This window comes from Pelophylax lessonae (genome assembly GCF_965119305.1).
Source record: "Pelophylax lessonae genome assembly, chromosome: 4".
NCBI classification, from domain to species: domain Eukaryota; kingdom Metazoa; phylum Chordata; class Amphibia; order Anura; family Ranidae; genus Pelophylax; species Pelophylax lessonae.
Window position 1 is genome coordinate 64350993 of NC_138771.1, and position 20753 is coordinate 64371745.

Sequence of the window (20753 nt, forward strand, 5' to 3'; positions counted from 1 at the left end):
AGTGAGGGCAAGCTTGCTCTATGGTCTTGGAGGACCGGTGTTCCGTGAGAATTACCTACCCGTGAGAAAAACCTACCCCTCGTCACTTCCGGTGCTCTGCACTGTATGTAACGCAGCGGTTACATTAAAACAGCTGTGCTGAAATACGAGTCATCTCCGCTCCACTTCCCTGATCTCGGATAGTAAATATAAAAGCGGCGGCGGGTGTATGAAAACATAAATCACGGAGCCGAGAGCCGCTTTTATATTTACTTGCCGAGAGCAGGGAAGTGACAGGCACAGGAGCGGAGATGACTCGTATTCCAGCACAGCTATTTTATGTAACCGCCGCGTGGGTAGGTTTTTTTCACGGTACACCGTGATCGTTTCATACTAGTGCGCATGCGCACTAGTAAGCCCCTCAGTTCTTCCATTAGGTTTCCGGGGCTCTGAGCATGCGCACTGCTGCGCTGCTCAGCTGTTTCTGGCCGGATGTGACGAGGGTAGGTTTTTCTCACGGGGTAGGTAATTCTCACGTTACACCGGAGCTACGGCAAACGTCGTTGCCTAGCAACCGGTTTAAAGCCCCTTTTTTTTTTTTTCTTTTTTTTTTTTTTTTCTTTTTTTTTTTTTTTTCTTTTCTATCTTTTAGTGTACTTGTGAGATCTGAGGACTTTTTGACCCCCAGATCTCACAAAAAAGAGGTCCTGTCGTGCCTTTTTCTATTACAAGGAATGTTTACATTCCTTGTAATAGAAATAAAAATGATCAATTTTTTTTTTTTTTTTAAAAAACGGCGTAAAAATAAAAAATAAATAGTAAAAAAAATTAAAGCGCCCTGTCCCCGTGAGCTCGTGCGCAGAAGCGAACGCATACGGAAACCCCGCCCACATATGTAAACAGTGTTCAAACTACATATGTGAGGTATCGCCGCGATCGTTAGAGCAAGAGCAATAATTTGAGCCCTAGACCTCCTCTGTAACTCTAAGATGGCAACCTGTAGAAATTTTTAAAATGTCGCCTGTGGGGATTTTTAAGTACCAAAGTTTGTCACCATTCTGTGAGCGTGCGCAATTTTGAAGCATGACGTGTTGGGTATCTATTTACTCGGCGTAACATTATCTTTCATATTATGGAAAACAATTGGGCTAACTTTACTGGTTTCTTATTTTTTAATTCAAAAAAGTGAATTTTTTCAAAAAAAATTGCGTTTGGAAGACCGCTGCGCAAATAGGGTGTGATAAAAAATATTGCAATAATCTCCATTTTATTCTCTAGGGTCTCTGCTAAAAAAATATATATAATGTTTGGAGGTTCTAAGTAGTTTTCTAGCAAAAACAACTGATTTTAGCTTGTAAACACCAAGTGTCAAAAATAGGCCTAGGCAAGTGGCTAGGATGCATGATGGTGCTCCTTGAATGTTGGGCTCCTCTATATGGCTAGGCTGTGAAAAAGTCTCACACGTGGTATTGCCATACTCAGAAGGAGTAGCAGAATGAATTTTGGGGTGTCATTTTTGCTGTGTACATGCTATGTGTTAGAAATGGCTTATAAATTGACAACGTTTTGGGGAAAAAAAAAGAAGAAAATTTTTTTTTCTTCATTTTCCCAAGAATTGTGGGAAAAAATTATAACTTCAAAAAACTCACCATGCCTCTTACTAAATACCTTGGGCTGTCTACTTTACAAAAAGGGGTCATTTGGGCGGTATTTGTACTGTCCTGACATTTCAGGGCCTCAAGAAAGGAGATAGGCCATCAGTACATCTGGTGTGATCAATTTTCAGTAATTGGTACCATAGCTTCTAGACTCAATAACTTTCACACAGACTAAATAATATACACTAATTTGGGTTAATTTTACCAGAGATATGTAGCAGTATAAATTTTGGCCCAAATGTATGAAGAAAAATTAATTTTTTGCAAAATTTTATAATGGAAACTAAAAAAAAGTGTTTTTTTTTTTTTTTTCAAAATTTTTGCTATTTTTTTGCTTATATCACAAAAACAAAACCCAGTTGTGATCAAATACCACCAAAAGAAAGCTCTATTTGTGTGAAAAAAATGATAAAAATTTTGTTTGGTTACAGTGTAGCATGACTGAGCAATTGTCATTCAAAGTGTGAGAGTGCTGAAAGCTGAAAATTGGTCTGGGCAGGAAGGGGGTCTAACTGCTCTGTATGGAAGCGGTTAAGGTCCCCCCAGCCTGGCCATCGAGCATTAGCATGTTCTAGTCTAGTACTAGGCCTCACCACGACAGTTCCCTGGTAGATGGGGACGGGCCTTGAATGGGGACCCTTAGTTGCCTTTTGTTCTGGAACCCCCTTTGGGGGTGCCAATGACCGAATGGCGTGCATGGGGGCCGCCATTTTGCCGTGGTTCATGACCTCGGTGTTCCCATTAGTTTGTATGGGCAGCCATTTTTTATGATTCCCCATTGAGAATGTATAGCAGCCATTTTCCTCTGGTCCGGGGGCAGGACTGGCATGCAGCATGTTTTTTTTTCTATAATGGAGGCAGAGTTGCTTCCTCTTCCTGCTCTTCTGTGTGACTTTTTTGTTTTGACACTGACCAGAACTGCATGTTTTTATCTGGGCTGGTAAAGTTTCTAAAGTTTCTGGGGGACCCTGTAGGTTTTCCTCTCCTGCTTTGCTATATTTAGACATTTCTCAGGTTTTTGGGGTCCACAGTAATAATGGGGAGCCTGCATTTTTCGCGGTCTTAAAGGGACAGTGCACAAAAAAATGTTTTCGTCCCTGGAGTCCCAGGATAAAATATCACCTGCAGACCCCCTGGAAATGACTGCGGGACCCTCCGGATCGCAGTTGCAGCCAGAGATTGCGGTTTTTCTGCAAAGCCTGATGTCAAAAGTGCAGTTGGTTTGTTCTGGTGCTGCTAGCCACAAACGTCCTCCGCCCTCCCCTCCATCTGCAGGATCTTCGGATTCTGACACAGATATGTTTTCTGCAGATGCAGACCACCCTGAGGGGTGGGTGTCTTAACCTTCTGACGGTGGCGAGGACCTGTCCTCCTCTGCTGTTGCGCGAGATTGTGCCTTGGTGGAAAACTTGATAGTTTCTGTGTGGGAAACTCTTAAAATGGCTGATGAACCCACAGCATCAGGAACGCAGGTGTCTTTTGGCTCCCGCAAATATCACAAATTTGATAAAGTATTCCCTTGTCCTGACTTGTTTCACTCTATTGTGGATGAACAATGGCGGCGCATTAAGCACATGCTGGTGGTTCCTAAGCCTTTTGCACTCCGTTATCCCTTTGTGTGTTACCAATTTGTTTTCTTGGTGACTATGGTCCCAGCTGCCTTGAGATCATTGGCAAGATTCTCTCATGTAGTTCTGGGCTGATTCCTCACAGTTCTCATGATCATTGAAACCCCATGAGGGGAGAACTTGCATGGAGCCCCAGACTGAGGAAGATTGACAGTTATTTTGTGTTTCTTCCATTTGCGAATAATCGCATCAACTGTTGTTACCAAGGTGCTTGGTGTTGGTCTTGTAGCCCATTCCAGCCCTGCGTAGGTCTATGATCTTGTCCCTGACATCCTTGAACAGCTCTTTGGTCTTGGCCATGGTGGAGAGATTGGAATCTGATTGATTGCTTCTATGACTAGGTGTCTTTTTTTATACATGTAACAAGCTGAGATTAGGAGCACTCCCTTTTTAAGAGAGTGCTCCAAAACTCAGCTCATTACCTGTATAGAAGACAACTGGGAGCCAGAAATCTTGCTGATTGATAGGGGATCAAATACTTATTTCACTCATTAAAATGCAAATCAATTGATCACTTTTTTGAAATGCGTTTTTTGGATTTTTGTTATTCGGTCTCTTGTTGGTAAAATATACCTACCATTACAATTCTAGACTGATCATTTCTTTGTCAGTGGGCAAACATACAAAATCAGCAGGGCATCAAATCCCTTTTTTCCTTCACTGTATCACCAATCACTTCACTGGGTATATGTAAGGGTTTACAATCACTTTAAAGCATATGTAAGCCCCAAAACACAGTCACACAGAAAATCCAGTTAATTTACTATACGTGATACTGAAGTCAGGGTTTTTTTTTTTTCTATAAAAATAACAAACCTGTTTTACTTACCTGCTCTGTGAAGTGGTTTTGCACAGATCTGCCCAGATCCTCCTCTTCTTGGGTCCCTCGTCTGAGCTCCCTGCCCCTCCCTCCTGTTGACTGCCCCCACAACAAGAAGCTTGCTATGGGGCACCTGAGCCAAGCCGCAGGTCCGTGTATCCATTCATTCATTATCCGCAGTTTGGCCCTGTCCCCTCTCTCTTCATTGGCTAACTGACTTTGACAGCAGCGGGAGCTAATGGTGCTACTGCTGTGTCTCAGCCAATCAGGAGGATGAGGGAGAGTCCTGGACGGCCGAGGCACTTGTGGACATCGCTGGATAGAGAGGGGACTGAGAAATGTATTAGGGGGGCTTCTTTTACAACAACTTTAAATCTTGCTCCACCTTAGCTCTAAACTCTGATTTTCTTTGTAGTCACAAAACTTCGGCTCATTGCCTTTTTTTCTCTGCGGATGTTGGGTGAGAACTCTTTCCCAACTAACACTTGCAAACCCTGGAAGCTCTGGATGCCAGTGGCTCCTTGATATTGCGCACTGTTGTTGGACCCTCCTCTTTACAGAGAAGTTATGGAGCTTATTTACGAGGACATTATTTACAAAATGTATAGTTTTCCCTTTTCAGCCTTTTTTTTTTTTTTTGATTTTTACCTGGTAATCTTGCAGATAACTCACTTGTGTCCCTGGGTGGTTACCCTCACTCCTCCACTGCATCTATGGAGTCATTGTTGCCTCTCAAGACAGAAAGTGACAAGGACATGACATTTCTGGCAAGATCATGTATATTTTGTACTTTGTAATAAAAATGTTCTTGGTCTAGAAAATGAAAATTAACCAAACCATCCCATTTGAAAACTGGTAAGCTGCAGTCTAATACTTATTTTTGGTTTAGATATGCTTGAACGGCTTGGCCCCATTGTGGATTTATAACATCTTGTAATGAATACTAGTTTTGCCTTTCCATGAACCCGCATCAGAAGATTTAGCAATCGTCGTTATCTAAAGAACAGATTTCCTGTGAGTGGTTTATTTTGAGAAGGATGTTCATGTGTTGCAATTCTGTTCTCTATAATTTGTGCTGAATAAAGATGGGCCAAACACCCCCCTGATTGGTTTGCAGCACAACTCCCAAACAGGGGAAAAGTTCTGCCCCGAACAGCAAACTCCATTAAAGTCCATGGGAGCTGAACATGAGAAATCAAAAAGTGCCCATTTTGAAGGCTTATATGCAAGTAATTGGCCGTACAAAGGGTATGGGGGTCCGGGTACTGCCCTCTGGGACATGTATCAATGCAAATTTTTTGTTTATTTTTGACGTAGTAATTTTAAATGGTGCTTAAAGTGCAACAAAAAAAAGAAAAATTCCTTTTTAATATAGTGCCTGGGAAGACCCCTCTGTCTGCTTGTAAAGTGGCACATCTGTAGCATTCATAGGACATGCTGCAGCAAAAATTTAATTTCTAAAGAATAAAAAAAGTCAAATCACATGTAAATTGACTTGTTGCAATTGCCGACACCTGGCTATTTACAGCTCTGGGGTGGTATGGATTTTAAGGGGATCCACCAAAATCCATACCAGACCCTTATCCGAGCATGCAGCCTGGCAGGTCAGGAAAGGGGTGCGCAAGCGATCCATCGTCGATCAAGACGCTCGCTGACCTGAAAAAGAAAGAAATAATCGATTTGCATGTCCTGAAGGCACACTACTAAATGGCTTGCTTGCTATTTGACAGTCCTTATATAGGTAATGGCGGGACCACCATCATACACCGGCCTGTGACACCAGGTGACATCGCCAGGTGGCCCCGCCCTTACCTAATATAGGGACTGTCAAACTAAAAGGCAGCCATTAGTTTGCCTTCATAGCGGGCGGAGCAATTGTTTTTCTTTTTTGGGTGCGCCGGCGTCCTGATTGACTATGGATTTACATTGGAAGACATTTAAAAAAAGGAATTGTCAAAAACTGTCTGTGTTACTTTTTGACTCTTTAATTGGTTAATGGGTAGAGGTACTATGTACTCCATACTCATTCAAATGGGGGGGGCAGGATCTGGGAGCCCCCTTGTTAAAGGGGACTTCCAGATTCCGATAAGCCCCCTGCCCATAGACTCCCACAACCACAGCCCAGGGTTGTGGTGAAGAGACCCTGATCCCCATCAACATGGGACAAGAAGCTTTGGGGTGGAGGAGGGCAGCGTGGCGAACACCCTGCAAATTTGGGTGTTCCCTGAACAAGACAAACATTCAATGTTTGGCCGGACCGTGTGCCCAACACTAGGGCTGAATGAGTGTCATGGAAGAGTGATTTTAGGTGATCCTGGGGCCTTCAAGGTAAAAAATTGGGTTTACCAGATTTAATAACCTGAACAGATTTAAAGTTTGAAGTATGGCAAATCTTACATGGGTACATTCAAGGCTTTTTTTTTCTGCAGGTACAGTGGTGGAACGGTGGTGGTACGGCCACCTCCGGCCATGTGTTCCTTGCTGTCTATTGTTGTAAACACAGAAGCCTCCATTCTGTGTTTTATAAGTGACAACTTTATAAGAGCGCATTTCTTCTGCTGGCTTCCACAGAACCTCCCAGCCGCTGCACTCAGAGCCGAAACGAGAGACAGCTGCCCAGTGGTGTGTATTCATGGGCAAGAGGCACAGCATTATATGCTTTGCTGCCGGTGTCCGGGTGGCGACCCCCCACGCCTAATCCTTTCGCTGCCGCTTGCAAGCGGGGAAGAGCTTAGCTGTTTGGGGGCTTGCAGAGATAAGCTGTACAAAAATGTGCAGAAGTGAGTTGTGGACAGGTGTTGCCTAAGCCCAGGGGTGCAGAGGTGAGCTGTAAAAGGGGGGGGGGGGCAGTGTGGTGAGATGCGAGGATGGGATGGTCGGTGCAAAAGTAAATTGTGGCAGGGGGTGCAGTGATGGGGTGCAGAAGCGATTTGTGGACAGGGGTGCAGAGGTGAGCTGTAAAAGGAGGGGGAAGGAGGGAGTGTGATGAGGTGAGTTGTAGTCATGGAAGGGTGGGGGGGGAGGTACAGAGATGGGTTGTGGATGGGTTGAGGTGCAGAGGTGAGTTGAACACAGGGGTTGAGATGTTGCAGACACGGGGTACAGAGGCGGGTTGTGGATAGGTGGGGGTGCAAAGGTGATTCGTGGATGGTGGGTGCAGAGATGAGTTGTGGTGGGGGATACAGAAGTAAGTTGCGGACAGGGGTGCAGAAGTTAGTTGTGGACTAAGGCGCAGACAGTGATTTGTGGATGGGGCTACAGAGGTGAATTATAGATGGCGGGATACAGAAGTGAGCTTAGGAAGGGGGGCAGAGGTTTACAAAACAGGCATTAATTTCTTACAAAACATACATTTCTTTATCGTCCATTGACAGACGCAGCTCTTATGCTTCTTATACCATTGGGTTATGCTGCCCCCTACAGGAGTAGTACTAGGCAGGAAAAAAAGTTTACCATGCCTACAGGGGCTGTCCCTATAGGCATAACCCCACAGACCCTGCTCCAGCATACCAATTTGTTTCTGCCTAGTGAAGGAGTAGAACCTAGGTTTCCTGCTGTGACTTCGGTCTCAGTTTTTTTTTTTTTTTTTCTTTTAGAAAAAAATTTTTCTTTACTCACTTCTGTTAGTGTTTAGGGGGATCCTCCTGGTGAACTACAAGAGATAGCTGGCTGAGGTTTCGCACTGCATAATCTAGATCCTTAAGTTTTTCCCAGCCTGGCCTACGAGCGTGAGCAGGTTATAGTCCCGCACTAGGCCTAGCCACAACTGAGCCCCGGTTTTAGATGGGGACAAGCCTACGAGTGGATGTCTCGCTGGGACGTGATGACCTGGAACGCCCTAAGTCGCAGCATACCTCTCGGCTGGCAGCAACCCCACTCCGGGTGGGAGGTGGTCTGTCCGGAGCGGAGCCCACCCGTTCCATGGTCTGGTGAGTAAATGCAACCCCCCGTTAATGGTCTTGGGGAGGGGGGGGACTTGAGGGGATTTCTCCCGTTGCCTTGCATGGTGTAGCCATTTTCCCTGTGCTTCCCATAGACTTGGATTGGCAGCCATTTTTGTGTAGCTCTATGGAGCTACACAGGCAGCGTGACCTTTCACATTCTATCTAGGCTGATGTCATATCCTGTGACTTTCATTTTCCTGCTGCACAGATCGGCTCTGGAGGTTTCTAAGTGAGGTGGTCAAGTACTGGGGTTTCTGTGGGCATATCCCTGCACACTCTGCTATCTGCATGTATTTAAGGGGGACTCCGCATACCGCGGTGATCAGCGGTGGGAACCGCGCTCAGCGCTCTTAGACAGTACATCTGTTTTCTTTTGAACTAATTATAGAGTCCCAGGCAGTGGTTTCACCCTCCTACCCCCTTAGTGCGACTACGGGACCTTCCGGATCGCAGTCGCTGGCCGTGATTTCAGCAGCACTGGAAAGCCTGGCGACCAAGGTAGATTTTGTGATGGAAAAAGGTTAATAGCCGAAAACGGTCCCTGCCTTCACCGTGGAGACCTCTCCTTCAGAGACTGATATGGTCGCCACGGACACCCCCCTCCTTGAGGGATCACTGTCCTCGCAATCTGATGGTAAAGAGGACCTGTCCTCTTCAGCTGCAGCGCTGGAACAGGCTTTAGTGGAAGCCCTGATTGTTTCAGTAGGGGAAACTTTAAAAATGGCAGATGAGCCCACACCGGCAAGGACACAGGTGTCCTTTGGCTCCTGCAAAACCCAAAAATCGGGCAAGGTTTTCCCTTGTTCCGAGAATTTTAATGATATTGTTAATGGAACAATGGCAGCGCATCAAGCACGTGCTAGTAGTGCCTAAGCGCTTTAAACGCTGTTATCCCTTTGCTAAGACGGTTTTGAACCTTTGGACGGTACCACCTGAGGTGGATCATCCTGTATACAGGTTGAAGAAATCTTCTATAGTGCCTGTGGAAGATTCCCTGGTGTTTATGGACCCGGTGGACAGGCGGGTGGAATTCCTTTTCCGCCACCTTCATGTGTTGGCGGGTTCAATCCTGAAACCGATTTTTTGTGTCTGTTTTGCTATCACAGACAGTTACGGAATGGGTAAGTGGTTTTAGGGAACCTAGATGCTGACTTAGTTTCCCCGGAGCTGATGGAACTTATGGACCAGATGGCCCAGGCCCTGGTGTTCCTGTGTGCTGCGTCCTTGGATGGGGCTCCCCTGGTGGCCAGAGTGCCGGCTGTGGGGATTGCCATAAGACGCATGGTGTGGCTGAAGAGCTGGTCGGCAGACCAGGCTTCCAAGAAGGTCTTAACAGATCTCCCTTTCCTGGGAGAGCGATTATTTGGCAACTCGCTGGATGACTTGATCAAGGGTCTTACTGGTGGGAAGAGTACTCTTCTTCCTCGATCCTCCAAAGGGTAAGGCATCCCATAGTGGGGGGCCTTCTTTCACCACTCATAGATGTTTTTTTTCGTTCCTCAGGGGCGCAAGAAATAGGTAAGCCGGCGAACAGGTTCTTTCAGACGAATCTTTGCCTGTCTCTGGATTGTTTCAAGGATCTCCAGGACGCAGTGCAGGATCTCCTTGCTCAAGGAGTGATTGTGCCAGTTCCTCAACAGGAATGCTTTTAAGGTTTCTATTCAAACCTGTTCACGGTGCCCAGGAAAAAGAGGGCAAGGTGCGTCCAATCCTGGACCTCAAGGCTCTGAATCATTTTGTGCGGGTGCAGAAATTTGAATGGAATCCAGTCGGGCGGTGGTAGTGTCTTTAAATCTGGGTTTTTCTGACCTCCATCGAAATCAAAGATGCGTATCTACACATCCCCATCTATGGGGGACACCAGCGATTTCTCCTCCGCTCCGCTCCCAGAGTCTTTACCAAGGTGCCAAAAAGGGATTGCGATTTCTGGGATATCTGGATGATCTCCTATTAAGAGCGGACTCTCACTCAGCTCTGTTGGGTGACCTGTCAATTGCAGTTCAGAACCTTCAGGAATTCGGGTGGACTATCAATTTCAAAAATCTGCTCTGATGCCTTCAGAGAGGTTGGATTATCTGGGGCTGACTCAAGATTCTTCCTTGGCAAGGGTCTTTCTTCCCCTGGAAAAACTTTAGAAGTTGCAGGGAGCGATCCGGTTGCTGTTAAAAACCGATCTGTCCTCACTACGGACTTGCATGAGAGGCCTGGGTCTGATTGTATCAACCTTCGAGGTGGTTCCATTTGCTCAGTCTCACTCGAGACCTCTGCAAAAAGAGATTCTTGCCAAATGGAACAGGGATCCAGTCTTTAGGCAAAATGATAAGCTTGAGCCGACTCAGAAGATCTGCTCTATCCTGGTGGATCCAGTCACCAGCATTGTGTCAGGGCAAGTCCTTCCTACCACTCTTTTGGACAATGGTCGCCACGGACGCCTCTCAGGCTGGGGTGGAGTTCTGGGGAAGCTCTGTTCCCAGGGGACCTGGTAAACAGAAGAGTCCTCCTTACCGATCAATATTCTGGAGCTCAGAGCAATCACGCTTTGCCTCATCCACTGGACGAATCGGCTACGCGGTTCTCCGGTTTGGATCCAATCGGACATCAAGGGGCACCAAGAGTGTCCTGGCGACCAAGGAGGTGGCTGAGATTCTAGTATGGGCAGAAGATAATATTCCGGGTGTGGAGAATTGACAAGCGGATTACCTGAGTCATCAGGTTCTGGATCAAGGGGAATGGTCCCTTCATCCGGAGGTGTTTCATCTCCTGTGTGTCTGGTGGGGAACTCCGGAGGTAGACCTGTTTGCGGTTCGCCTCAACAAACAAGTCCAGAGGTTTGTGGCCAGGTCTCGGGATCCTCTAGCTGACGCCACAGACGCATTGGTGGCTCCTTGGAGCCAGTATTGGGTCGTTCTGGTGGCCCCAGACTGGCCTTGTCGGTCTTGGTATGCAGACCTAGTAAAATTGCTGGCCGATTCTCCGTGGAGACTTCCTCTGAGGGAGGATCTACTGTCCCAGGGAACGATCTTCCATCCTGCTTTACGGTCGCTGGCTTTAACGGCAAGGCTGTTGAAGGGCAGGTGTTGAGAGATAGGGGTCTCTCTAAATCTGTGATTCCTACTCTGTTGAAAGCTAGGAAGACGACCCCTAGGAAGATTTATCACCGTACGTGGAAATCGTACATTTCATGGTGTGAATCGCTGAAGCTGCACCCTCGCTTGTTTTCTATAGCTAGGGCTTTGGCCTTTTTACAAAAAGGGGTTGAGCAGCGGTTGGCCTTGGGCACTATTACGGGCCAAGTGTCGGCCTTGGCTATTTACTTCCAACGCCAATTGGCTGCTAATGTCTTGATTTGCACTTTTATTCAGGGGTGCGTCAACTGCCCCCCGAGTCCCCCCCCCCCCCCCCCCCGAGTGCCTGAATTGGCGGCGCGGTCCTGTTTTCTTTATTTGGTGGTCCACAGAGATTAAGTGGTACTCTGACCTAGGTTAGGTTCCTCCTTACCCTGTGAAGGTGCATTCTACTAGAGCTCTGAGTACCTCTTGGGCTTTCGCCATCAGGCCTCAGTAGTGCTAGTTTGTAAGGCGGCGACTTGGTCGTCTGTGCACACATTCACAAAATTGTAGATTTGTTGGCATCTTCGGATGTATCCTTTTGGCCGCAAGGTTTTGCAGGCTGCTGTTTAAAAGAGACTTGTTTGTTTCTCTATAGGAGGGGTTTTCTTTTCATGGGTGAGCTTCATGTTACCCAGTTGGCTAAGTTTAGCCTTTGGAGTTTACTTTAACTATTTGGTTTGCGTTCTTCCCACCCCTCATGCCTACACTGCTTTGGGACGTCCCAATGATATAAGAAGCATAAGAGCTGCGTCTGTCAATGGACGATAGAGAAAACTAGATTTTTGTAAGAACTTACTGTAAAATCCTTTTCTCTGAAGTCCATTGACAGACGCAGCACCCGTCCCTCCGATATGGGGATAGTTTGTGTCTTCTTCTCACTGCTTGCAACAAAACTGGTATGCTGGAGCAGGGTGGGTGGGGTTATGCCTATAGGGACAGCCCCCATAGGCATGTGGTAGACTTTTTTTTTTTTTTTTTTTCCTTCTTGGTATTACTCCTGTAGGGGGCAGCATAACCAAGTGGTATAATAAGCATAAGAGCTGCATCTGTCAATGGACTTCAGAGAAAAGGATTTTACGGTAAGTTCTTACAAAAATCCAGCTTTTGTTCAGCTTGCAGGCTTCCGACATTTGTACATCAAATGTTTTATAACTAGACCCCTAAGATTCAAGTAAGGCTGATTTCCGATCAGGTCCGCCTGTCAGTTTTTCAGACGGACCTGATCGGATCAGCCTTTTTCTCTATGTAGCTGCGGATGTCAGCTGACACGGGCATCCGATCCTGTCCGCCAAAACAGACAGATGGGGGATCAATTTCTCTTCCGTCTGGCAGATCGGATGACAGTCAGATGAAAACAGACAGTCGGTCTGTTTCCATCCAACTTCCCCATAGAGAAGAGCGGAGCTGTGCTGCTCTGCATAGTGGAGCGGACATAGACATAGCTTGGTCAGTGGGGATCAGTGGAGAGATCTCCTGCTGAGCAGCAGGGCCGGTGCAAGGATTTCTGCCTACACAAGCGAAGCTCCATTTTGGCGCCCCCCCCAACGGCCACCCACCTTCCTTGCAAAAATGTTTCTTTCAATAATTTTGTTTATATAAAAAAACACACTAATTTGTGCTTTTGTTAAGTGCATTTTTATCAACGGTTTAACAAAATAAGTTATACAGCTATAAAACAAATTTTATACCAATAAGTGCAGGAAATAGTGCAAACAGACTTGTAGAAGTGCAGGAAATAGTACTGCACACAAACAGTACAACACTAAAACGGCCTATTCAAGGCAAAATATTACCATTAAATTAACATTACCATTTACCAATGAGCAAAAATGCAGGAAATAGTACAAACAGACTTGTAGAAGTGCAGGAAATAGTACTGCACACAAACAGTACAACACTAAAACGGCCTATTCAAGGCAAAACATTACCATTATTGGTTAAAAGAAGAGCAATAAGTGCATATAAACATATTTTCAAACTATAATATCAGTACATGAGTTTTTTGAGAACATGAGATTTTTAGGACCTTCAGTCCTATTCAACGCCAAAGATAACACACACTGATAACGTACAGATAATGTACTATGCGGCCATACTAGTCGGCAGTCAAGCCATGCCAAGAACATAAGTTTCCAGAGAGTTAACTGAATGCAATTCAACTAAAGTGCTAGATAATGTAAACATTCAAAGTGAGCACTATAAAAATCTAACCTTTCTTGCTTTTTACCCCCCTGCTTCTATTATCCATCCCCCCTGCTCCTTCTTCCATTATCTTCCACTGCTTCCATTAACCCCCCCCCCCCCCACTCCTTCTTCCATTATGCCCTCCTGCTTTCAATATCCACCCAGTCTCCATTAACCCCCCTTGCTCCTGCTTCCATTATCCATCCCCCCTGCTTCCATTATCCATCCCCCCCTGCTTCCATTATCCATCCCCCCCTGCTTCCATTATCCATCCCCCCTGCTTCCATTATCCATCCCCCCTGCTTCCATTATCCATCCCCCCTGCTTCCATTATCCATCCCCCCTGCTTCCATTATCCATCCCCCTGCTTCCATTATCCATCCCCCCTGCTTCCATTATCCATCCCCCCTGCTTCCATTATCCATCCCCCCTGCTTCCATTATCCATCCCCCCTGCTTCCATTATCCATCCCCCCTGCTTCCATTATCCATCCCCCCTGCTTCCATTATCCATCCCCCCTGCTTCCATTATCCAGCCCCCTGCTTCCATTATCCATCCCCCCTGCTTCCATTATCCATCCCCCCTCCTGCTCCTTCTTCCATTATCCCCCACTGCTTCCATTATGCCCTCCTGCTTTCATTATCCAACCCGTCTCCATTAACCCCCCTTGCTCCTTCTTCCATCATCCATCCCCCCTGGGCCCTGCTCTGCTTCCGCTATCCATCCCCCGTGCTTCCATTAACCCCCCCCCCTCCTTCTTCCATTATGCCCTCCTGCTTTCATTAATTATCCACCCCGTCTCCATTAACCCCCCCTTTCTCCTTCTCCCATCATCCACCCCCCCCCCCCCCCCCGGGCCCTTCTCTGCTTCCGCTATCCATCCCCCGTGCTTCCCCCACTCCTTCTTCCATTATGCCCTCCTGCTTTCATTATCAACCCAGTCTCCATTAACCCCCCTTGCTCCTTCTTCCATCACCCATCCCCCCTGGGCCCTGCTCTGCTTCCACCATTCCTCCCCCCCCCCACTCCTTCTTCCAGTTCCATTATGCCCTCCTGCTTTATTAATTATCCACCCGACCCCATCTCCATTAACCCCCCCTTGCTCCTTCTTCCATCATCCATCCCCCCCTGGGCCCTGCTCTGCTTCCACCATTCCTCCCCCCCCCCACTCCTTCTTCCAGTTCCATTATGCCCTCCTGCTTTATTAATTATCCACCCGACCCCGTCTCCATTAACCCCCCTTGCTCCTTCTTCCATCATCCATTCTTCTTCCCCACCCTCGCCTGTGCGATGTTCTCTAATCTTCCGGCGCCGCGGCGCAGACTGGGTACTGTACTACTGCTGCAGCCTCTGTGGCGCCAGCAGCGGAGGGCCGCCCCTTCAGTGACGTCAGACGTCCTCCTGCGCGGAGGAGGACGTAGTCACTGAAGTGCCGTACAGGCCCGGACCCGGCGTCATCCATCAGTGTATAACAGGGGTACTCAAATGTAAACTTGAAAGGTCCACTTACAAATTTTCCATTCAGTCCGAGGTCCAGAAAAGTGACCGTCAAATTCCAAATACAGAACGCCAACAACAAAAAAAGGCATTCCCCAAAACTTGCCCCCATCCAATGCAGAGCGACCATTGTGCGTGCCCCCATTAATGCAGAGCGACCAGTGTGCGTGCCCCCATTAATGCAGAGCGACCAGTGTGCGTGCCCCCATTAATGCAGAGCGACCAGTGTGCGTGCCCCCATTAATGCAGAGCGACCATGTGCGTGCCCCTATTAATGCAGAGCGTGTCCCCATTAATGCAGAGTGACCAGTGTGCGTGCCCCCATTAATGCAGAGTGACCAGTGTGCGTGCCCCCATTAATGCAGAGTGACCAGTGTGCGTGCCCCCATTAATGCAGAGTGACCAGTGTGCGTGCCCCCATTAATGCAGAGTGACCAGTGTGCGTGCCCCCATTAATGCAGAGTGACCAGTGTGCGTGCCCCCAATAATGCAGAGTGACCAGTGTGCGTGCCCCCAATAATGCAGAGTGACCAGTGTGTGTGCCCCCATTAATGCAGAGTGACCAGTGTGTGTGCCCCCATTAATGCAGAGTGACCAGTGTGCGTGCCCCCAATAATGCAGAGTGACCAGTGTGCGTGCCCCCAATAATGCAGAGTGACCAGTGTGCGTGCCCCCAATAATGCAGAGTGACCAGTGTGCGTGCCCCCATTAATGCAGAGTGACCAGTGTGCGTGCCCCCAATAATGCAGAGTGACCAGTGTGCGTGCCCCCATTAATGCAGAGTGACCAGTGTGCGTGCCCCCAATAATGCAGAGTGACCAGTGTGCGTGCCCCCATTAATGCAGAGTGACCAGTGTGCGTGCCCCCAATAATGCAGAGTGACCAGTGTGCGTGCCCCCAATAATGCAGAGTGACCAGTGTGCGTGCCCCCAATAATGCAGAGTGACCAGTGTGCGTGCCCCCAATAATGCAGATTGACCAGTGTGTGTGCCCCCATTAATCTGGACCGCCGAAGCGGTCTGCTTCCTTCTGTCATCAGCGGGGGGGGGGGGGGGGGGGGGGGGGTTAGAATTGAGAGGATCGGAGTGGCTGTGCCTGTGTCTTACACTTACAGCGCTGCATGATTTCAAAAAGCCGAGTACAAGTTCTTACCTGACGGAGAGGATGTCCTACAAAGTCCCGCCTCCTGGACACTGGTTCCTATGATAAACGTCACCAGTGTTCTGTCTATCATAGGTAAGAGCCGGCCCAGGAGGCGGGACTTTGTAGGACATCCTCTCCGCCGCAGAAGAACTCGGCTTTTTGAAATCATGCAGCGCTGTAAGTGTAAGACAGCCACTCCGATCCTCCCGATCCTATCAATTCTGCCCCCCGCTGAGACAGAAGGAAGCAGACCACTTCGGCTGTCCAGATTTAAGTCCGGATAATAAAGTATTTTGAAAAAAAAAATAAAGTTAATTTTTCCGCCCCATCCCCGGCTGCGGACCTGCCAGCCCCAAGCGGCCGCTTGGTCCGCCTGGTGGTTGCACCGGCCCTGCTGAGCAGGTGGATACGCATTACGGAGTCCAAGCCATGTGAAAGGGGCGTAAGCTTACAAATATCTCTTGTATTCAGATATATCCAGATATATCCACTAAATCCAAATCTTAAAAAAAAAAATTAATAAAAAAAAAAAAAAAGCTTCAGTTACGGCTAGTTCATAATAGCCTATATGCCTAAATGATCAATGCAAGGCACTGTTAACCTTTTTTAATCTATTGAAATGTCAAAGTGACTTTTTATTTATTCTTGAGCTGCAGTGGGAAAACAGACAATGACTTCAGATGGGCTCTGGTGCATTGCATAAGAAATGCAGCATGTCTCCAATTTTTCCACAACGCACTGCAACCCACCTGAAGGCAGTATTGCAATGTGAACAGGGCCCAGAGAAATAAGAAAAAAGTCAATTTCAGCCCGCTCCAAGACGTTCACGTGATCTCCCCTGTGTCAACCAGCTGGAGCTGCATGTGAACTGGAGAGAGTGGTCGATAGTGGCTGGAAATGCCTGGGAATGGTGAAGTCGGCCATAGGTCCCTCCTCTTCCCTGCTGGATCATGTGACTGGACCAGAGCAGGCTGAAAAAAGGTAGGTATGTACATCTTTCTCACAGAGGTTAGTCAGCTTAATTAGGGGGGAACATATGTAAGACTAGTTAGGTTTAGATTGGAATTCTACTTTAAATATTGTATTAAATATATAAGATGTTTATCAGATATATATCTATATAGGTGTGTGTGTGTGTGTGTGTGTTTATTTATATTTTGTTTTTATAACAAGTATATATTTTTATGTATTTTATAATTTTTTTTTTTTTTTTTTTTTTTTTAGCTATGTCAACAGTGCTTCCAAGATATTTCAGAAAGCAGAAGAGTGCCGGCTTGATGGAGATGAGGAAAAAGCTTATGTTCTCTACATGAAATTTTTATTTGTATTTGAACTAATTAAAAAGAGGTCAGATTTCAAGCAAAACCAGGTATGGTGCTCTTTCTTTCTTTCTTTCTTTCTTTCTTTCTTTCTTTCTTTCTTTCTTTCTTTCTTTCTTTCTTTCTTTCTTTCTTTTTTTTTTTTATTTTTTTACATAAGTTATTTATTTAATGTAGCTTTTGTATTTTTAACATTAATTAACCTGTTGGATTTAGGGTTGTGCATGGTGGGTATGTAATTTTTAGCTAAGAAGAAGAATCCATTGGCTTGGCTCATACCAGAAAAGTCTTAACTTGGCTATAGACTATTGTCAAATTTCAGTCCTTTTAAGGGACAAGTTCACCAGTTCAAAAAAAAAAAAATATAAATGCAATTTCTTTTGCAGGTAAAAAAAGTGCATTTAATCTTTTTTTGTTAGGAGCCTGTAATGCATTGCACCCGCGATCAGCAGAATGTGAGTGTAATACCACAGTCCTGCAAGACTGTCTGTGTAGCTGTCTGCCAGTACCTCCTGATATGGGCAGGCAGTTACCTCCTGACAGGATGACTCAATGAACTACCACAGCGCTCAACAGCAAAGGCCGTTTTCACATTCACATAATACTGTAAATGAATGACGTGGGTGGCACAGTGCCTTTTTTTTTTTTTTTTTTTTTGACAGCAAGCGGGGGGGGGGGGGGGGGGCGAAGATCCCTTCGCTTGTTGTCAAATCGGGGGGTGCAGGGTCTGGTGCATCTGTTACATATTACACCTCAAATATGAACTTATCCTTTCATTTTTGGGTGTGACCCCACTGTCAGATGCCGATCGAGAATCAACATTGCATAACTCGTGATTTCTAGAACTACAGTACTTTGAATTCCTTATTATCTACAGGAATTGTTTCACCGAATTCTCATTCTCCTGCACCAGATTTTCATCTTTTTTTTTTTTTTTTTATTCAGCTTGTAGCAAAAAAACTGTATGATAGATATATATATATATACACAGTCATGGTCTTGCTGATCACATGACCATTGTGGTTGGCTGTCATAGTGGTCACATGATTGCGATGAAAACCAGAGACCAAGAGCTATTGGTGACATCCCAGCCACAGTGCTGGGAGCTAACAGCAAGCCTCAGCTGCCATAGACGCATGTGTGGGCATTAAGGCCTTCGCTGGGCTTGTTGCGTTACCTGGTCAGCAAGAAGAGAACATAATTAGAACTCAGATGGGTGTGTATGTACAGTATATATATAATAATGTGTGTGTGTGTGTATATGTGTGTATGTATATATGTGTGTGTGTGTATATGTATATATATATATAATGTGTGTGTGTGTATGTATGTATGTATGTATATGTGTGTGTGTGTATATATATATATATATATATATAAATAATAATATATATATATATATATATATATATATATATATATATATATATATATATATATATATATACATATATACATATATATATATATATATATATATATATATAAGTAATTGTTCCTTTTGCGCTTATTTTAAGGATTACTTCAAAGCCCTGATCGGTCCTAGTTCAATAGTAAAGGCGATTGAAGAAGCTGAAAAACTTTCAAAAAGCCTTAAAAATAGGTCAGTACAAGTTTACATTTCTCTATTTTTCCCTATTATGAGGAAAGCTAATGGAGAGGGTAGCCATTTCATTGGTAATTTGTTGGCAATACTGTCTTTTTTTTAACACAAGTATTTTTTTAAAGCATTGTGAAGGCTTTCTAATTTTGAAGTGTAGCTTTACCAACATCAGATGTGGGCTTCCTCTCGTCTCCTTCCAATACTTGTAGTCTGAGGCGTCATTTATTACCCAGACATTGGGCAGCTCTCACCCAATGGTGACCAAACTAGGGCAGACCCCACTCCTTTCTTTCTAGCTTGATCAGTGGCATTGGAGTGTGAAGGTTGTGTAGTGGAACTGTATTGTCTTTGGGTGGACAGGCGGTATCGGTCTTGCTGTATGCTGTGTATTTTTTTTTTAACCAACATGTTATTCTTTTTAATACCTAATAAAAAATAGATACAGCTAAAGTTATCTTTTTGTATGCTTGTTTTGTTCTTTCCCATCAGGTATGAGGAAGCTGAAGTGCGAAAGAGACTTGAAGAGCTAGACAGAGAAGAAGAGCAGAAGAGGAAGGATGCAAAGCTCTTACCAAAGGAAGATCCTGGAAATCTTTCCCAGCATAAAGATAAAAGTTTATTGGTAAAGTTTCTCATGCATGTAATAAAAAATAATAAACCAGAATCATTTTAACCATCCAAATAATGAAATAATGAGCTGCTCAGCAAAGTCTTCATATCCAGGTTTATTGCAATGACAGTAGACTGCTCACTACTGCCCAAAGCTATGCCTCAAACACGTTTCACCCAAAGCATAGCTTAATCATGGGTATGGGCACATACGTAGTTCTTCATGCTGTCTCAGTTTTTTAGATGCTGTGAAAGCTCACATTCTTTCAGTCAGTACAGTCAATCAAATAGAAAATTACCTTTGGGTGGGCGTGGCCAAGATGGAGACCTGAGGGGATGCAACGGCTGGAGCTCTGCTGGATAAAATTGTGATATCTCCAGATGCTGTGTTTTCTCCTCCCTGCAAACCAACCTGTGGACACCCTGATGCGCTGCCGATCCTCCGGCCCATCTGGTCAGGGTAAAAAGTTCCCGGTGTTAGAGGAGAAGGTTCTCCCGGTCTCTACCAACCTCATGGTGGCCCGTGCATGCTCCTTTTCCAACATGGCGTCGCAGACGGAGCTGGAGGACTCTGCTATATACTCTGAGCCCGGGCTGACAGAGGTTATGGCAGCTGCCTGCCAGGCCACGCTAACATCCAGACAGCAGATGGATGTAGGACTCCGCTGCCAGGACATAGATAAGGTACACTTACGGTTGCCCCTGGCGGAGCAGCACCTGGGCCACACTGGGGATGCGGTGACTGAACATACCACTGCTCTCCACTCCCTGCAGACAAAAGTCCAGGCATTAGAATACAAATCGGAAAATGCGGAAAACCGCAATCGGAGGAACAATCTCCGTATTGTGGGTCTGGCCGAGGGAGCTGAGGGGCCCAACCCTACGGTCTTTGTGGAAGAACTACAGCCTTGCAAACCCGTAGGATTCAATACAGTGTCCTTTTCCTGGCTTGGTTGAGGGTTCAAGACAGAGAATCGGTCAGATTCTTCACCTCCCCTTGTGAGGCTTCCACTTGGATGGACTTACTTCCACCAACTTACTCCATTGACACCTGGCCTGGTGAGGGATCTATGATTATCTCCCTGGCTGCCTGCTATACTTGGAATTCTCTTCTTTTTTTTTTTTACCCCCTATTTTGAGAGAAGGGACTTGTACACCATATTATGACGTTACTGAATGGTCTTTGATCTCCATTGCACCGGTTGTGCCTGTTTCTTTATCTGACTGTAGCCAAGCATTATCCCACTGGCTAGTCTAGG

At 45.9% G+C, this 20753-nt stretch overlaps 1 protein-coding gene across 3 annotated transcripts in view; it reads left to right on the top strand.

Annotated features, from left to right (window-relative positions):
• USP8 (ubiquitin specific peptidase 8) overlaps positions 1-20753 on the top strand; it is a 103112-nt gene that overhangs the window by 19956 nt on the left and 62403 nt on the right. For all 3 annotated transcript variants that reach the window (XM_082255627.1, XM_082255629.1, XM_082255628.1), the window contains exons 3-5: positions 17188-17332; positions 18800-18885; positions 19375-19507. In XM_082255627.1, the coding sequence (XP_082111753.1) occupies positions 17188-17332; positions 18800-18885; positions 19375-19507 (364 nt within the window). The remainder of the gene's footprint in view (positions 1-17187; positions 17333-18799; positions 18886-19374; positions 19508-20753) is intronic.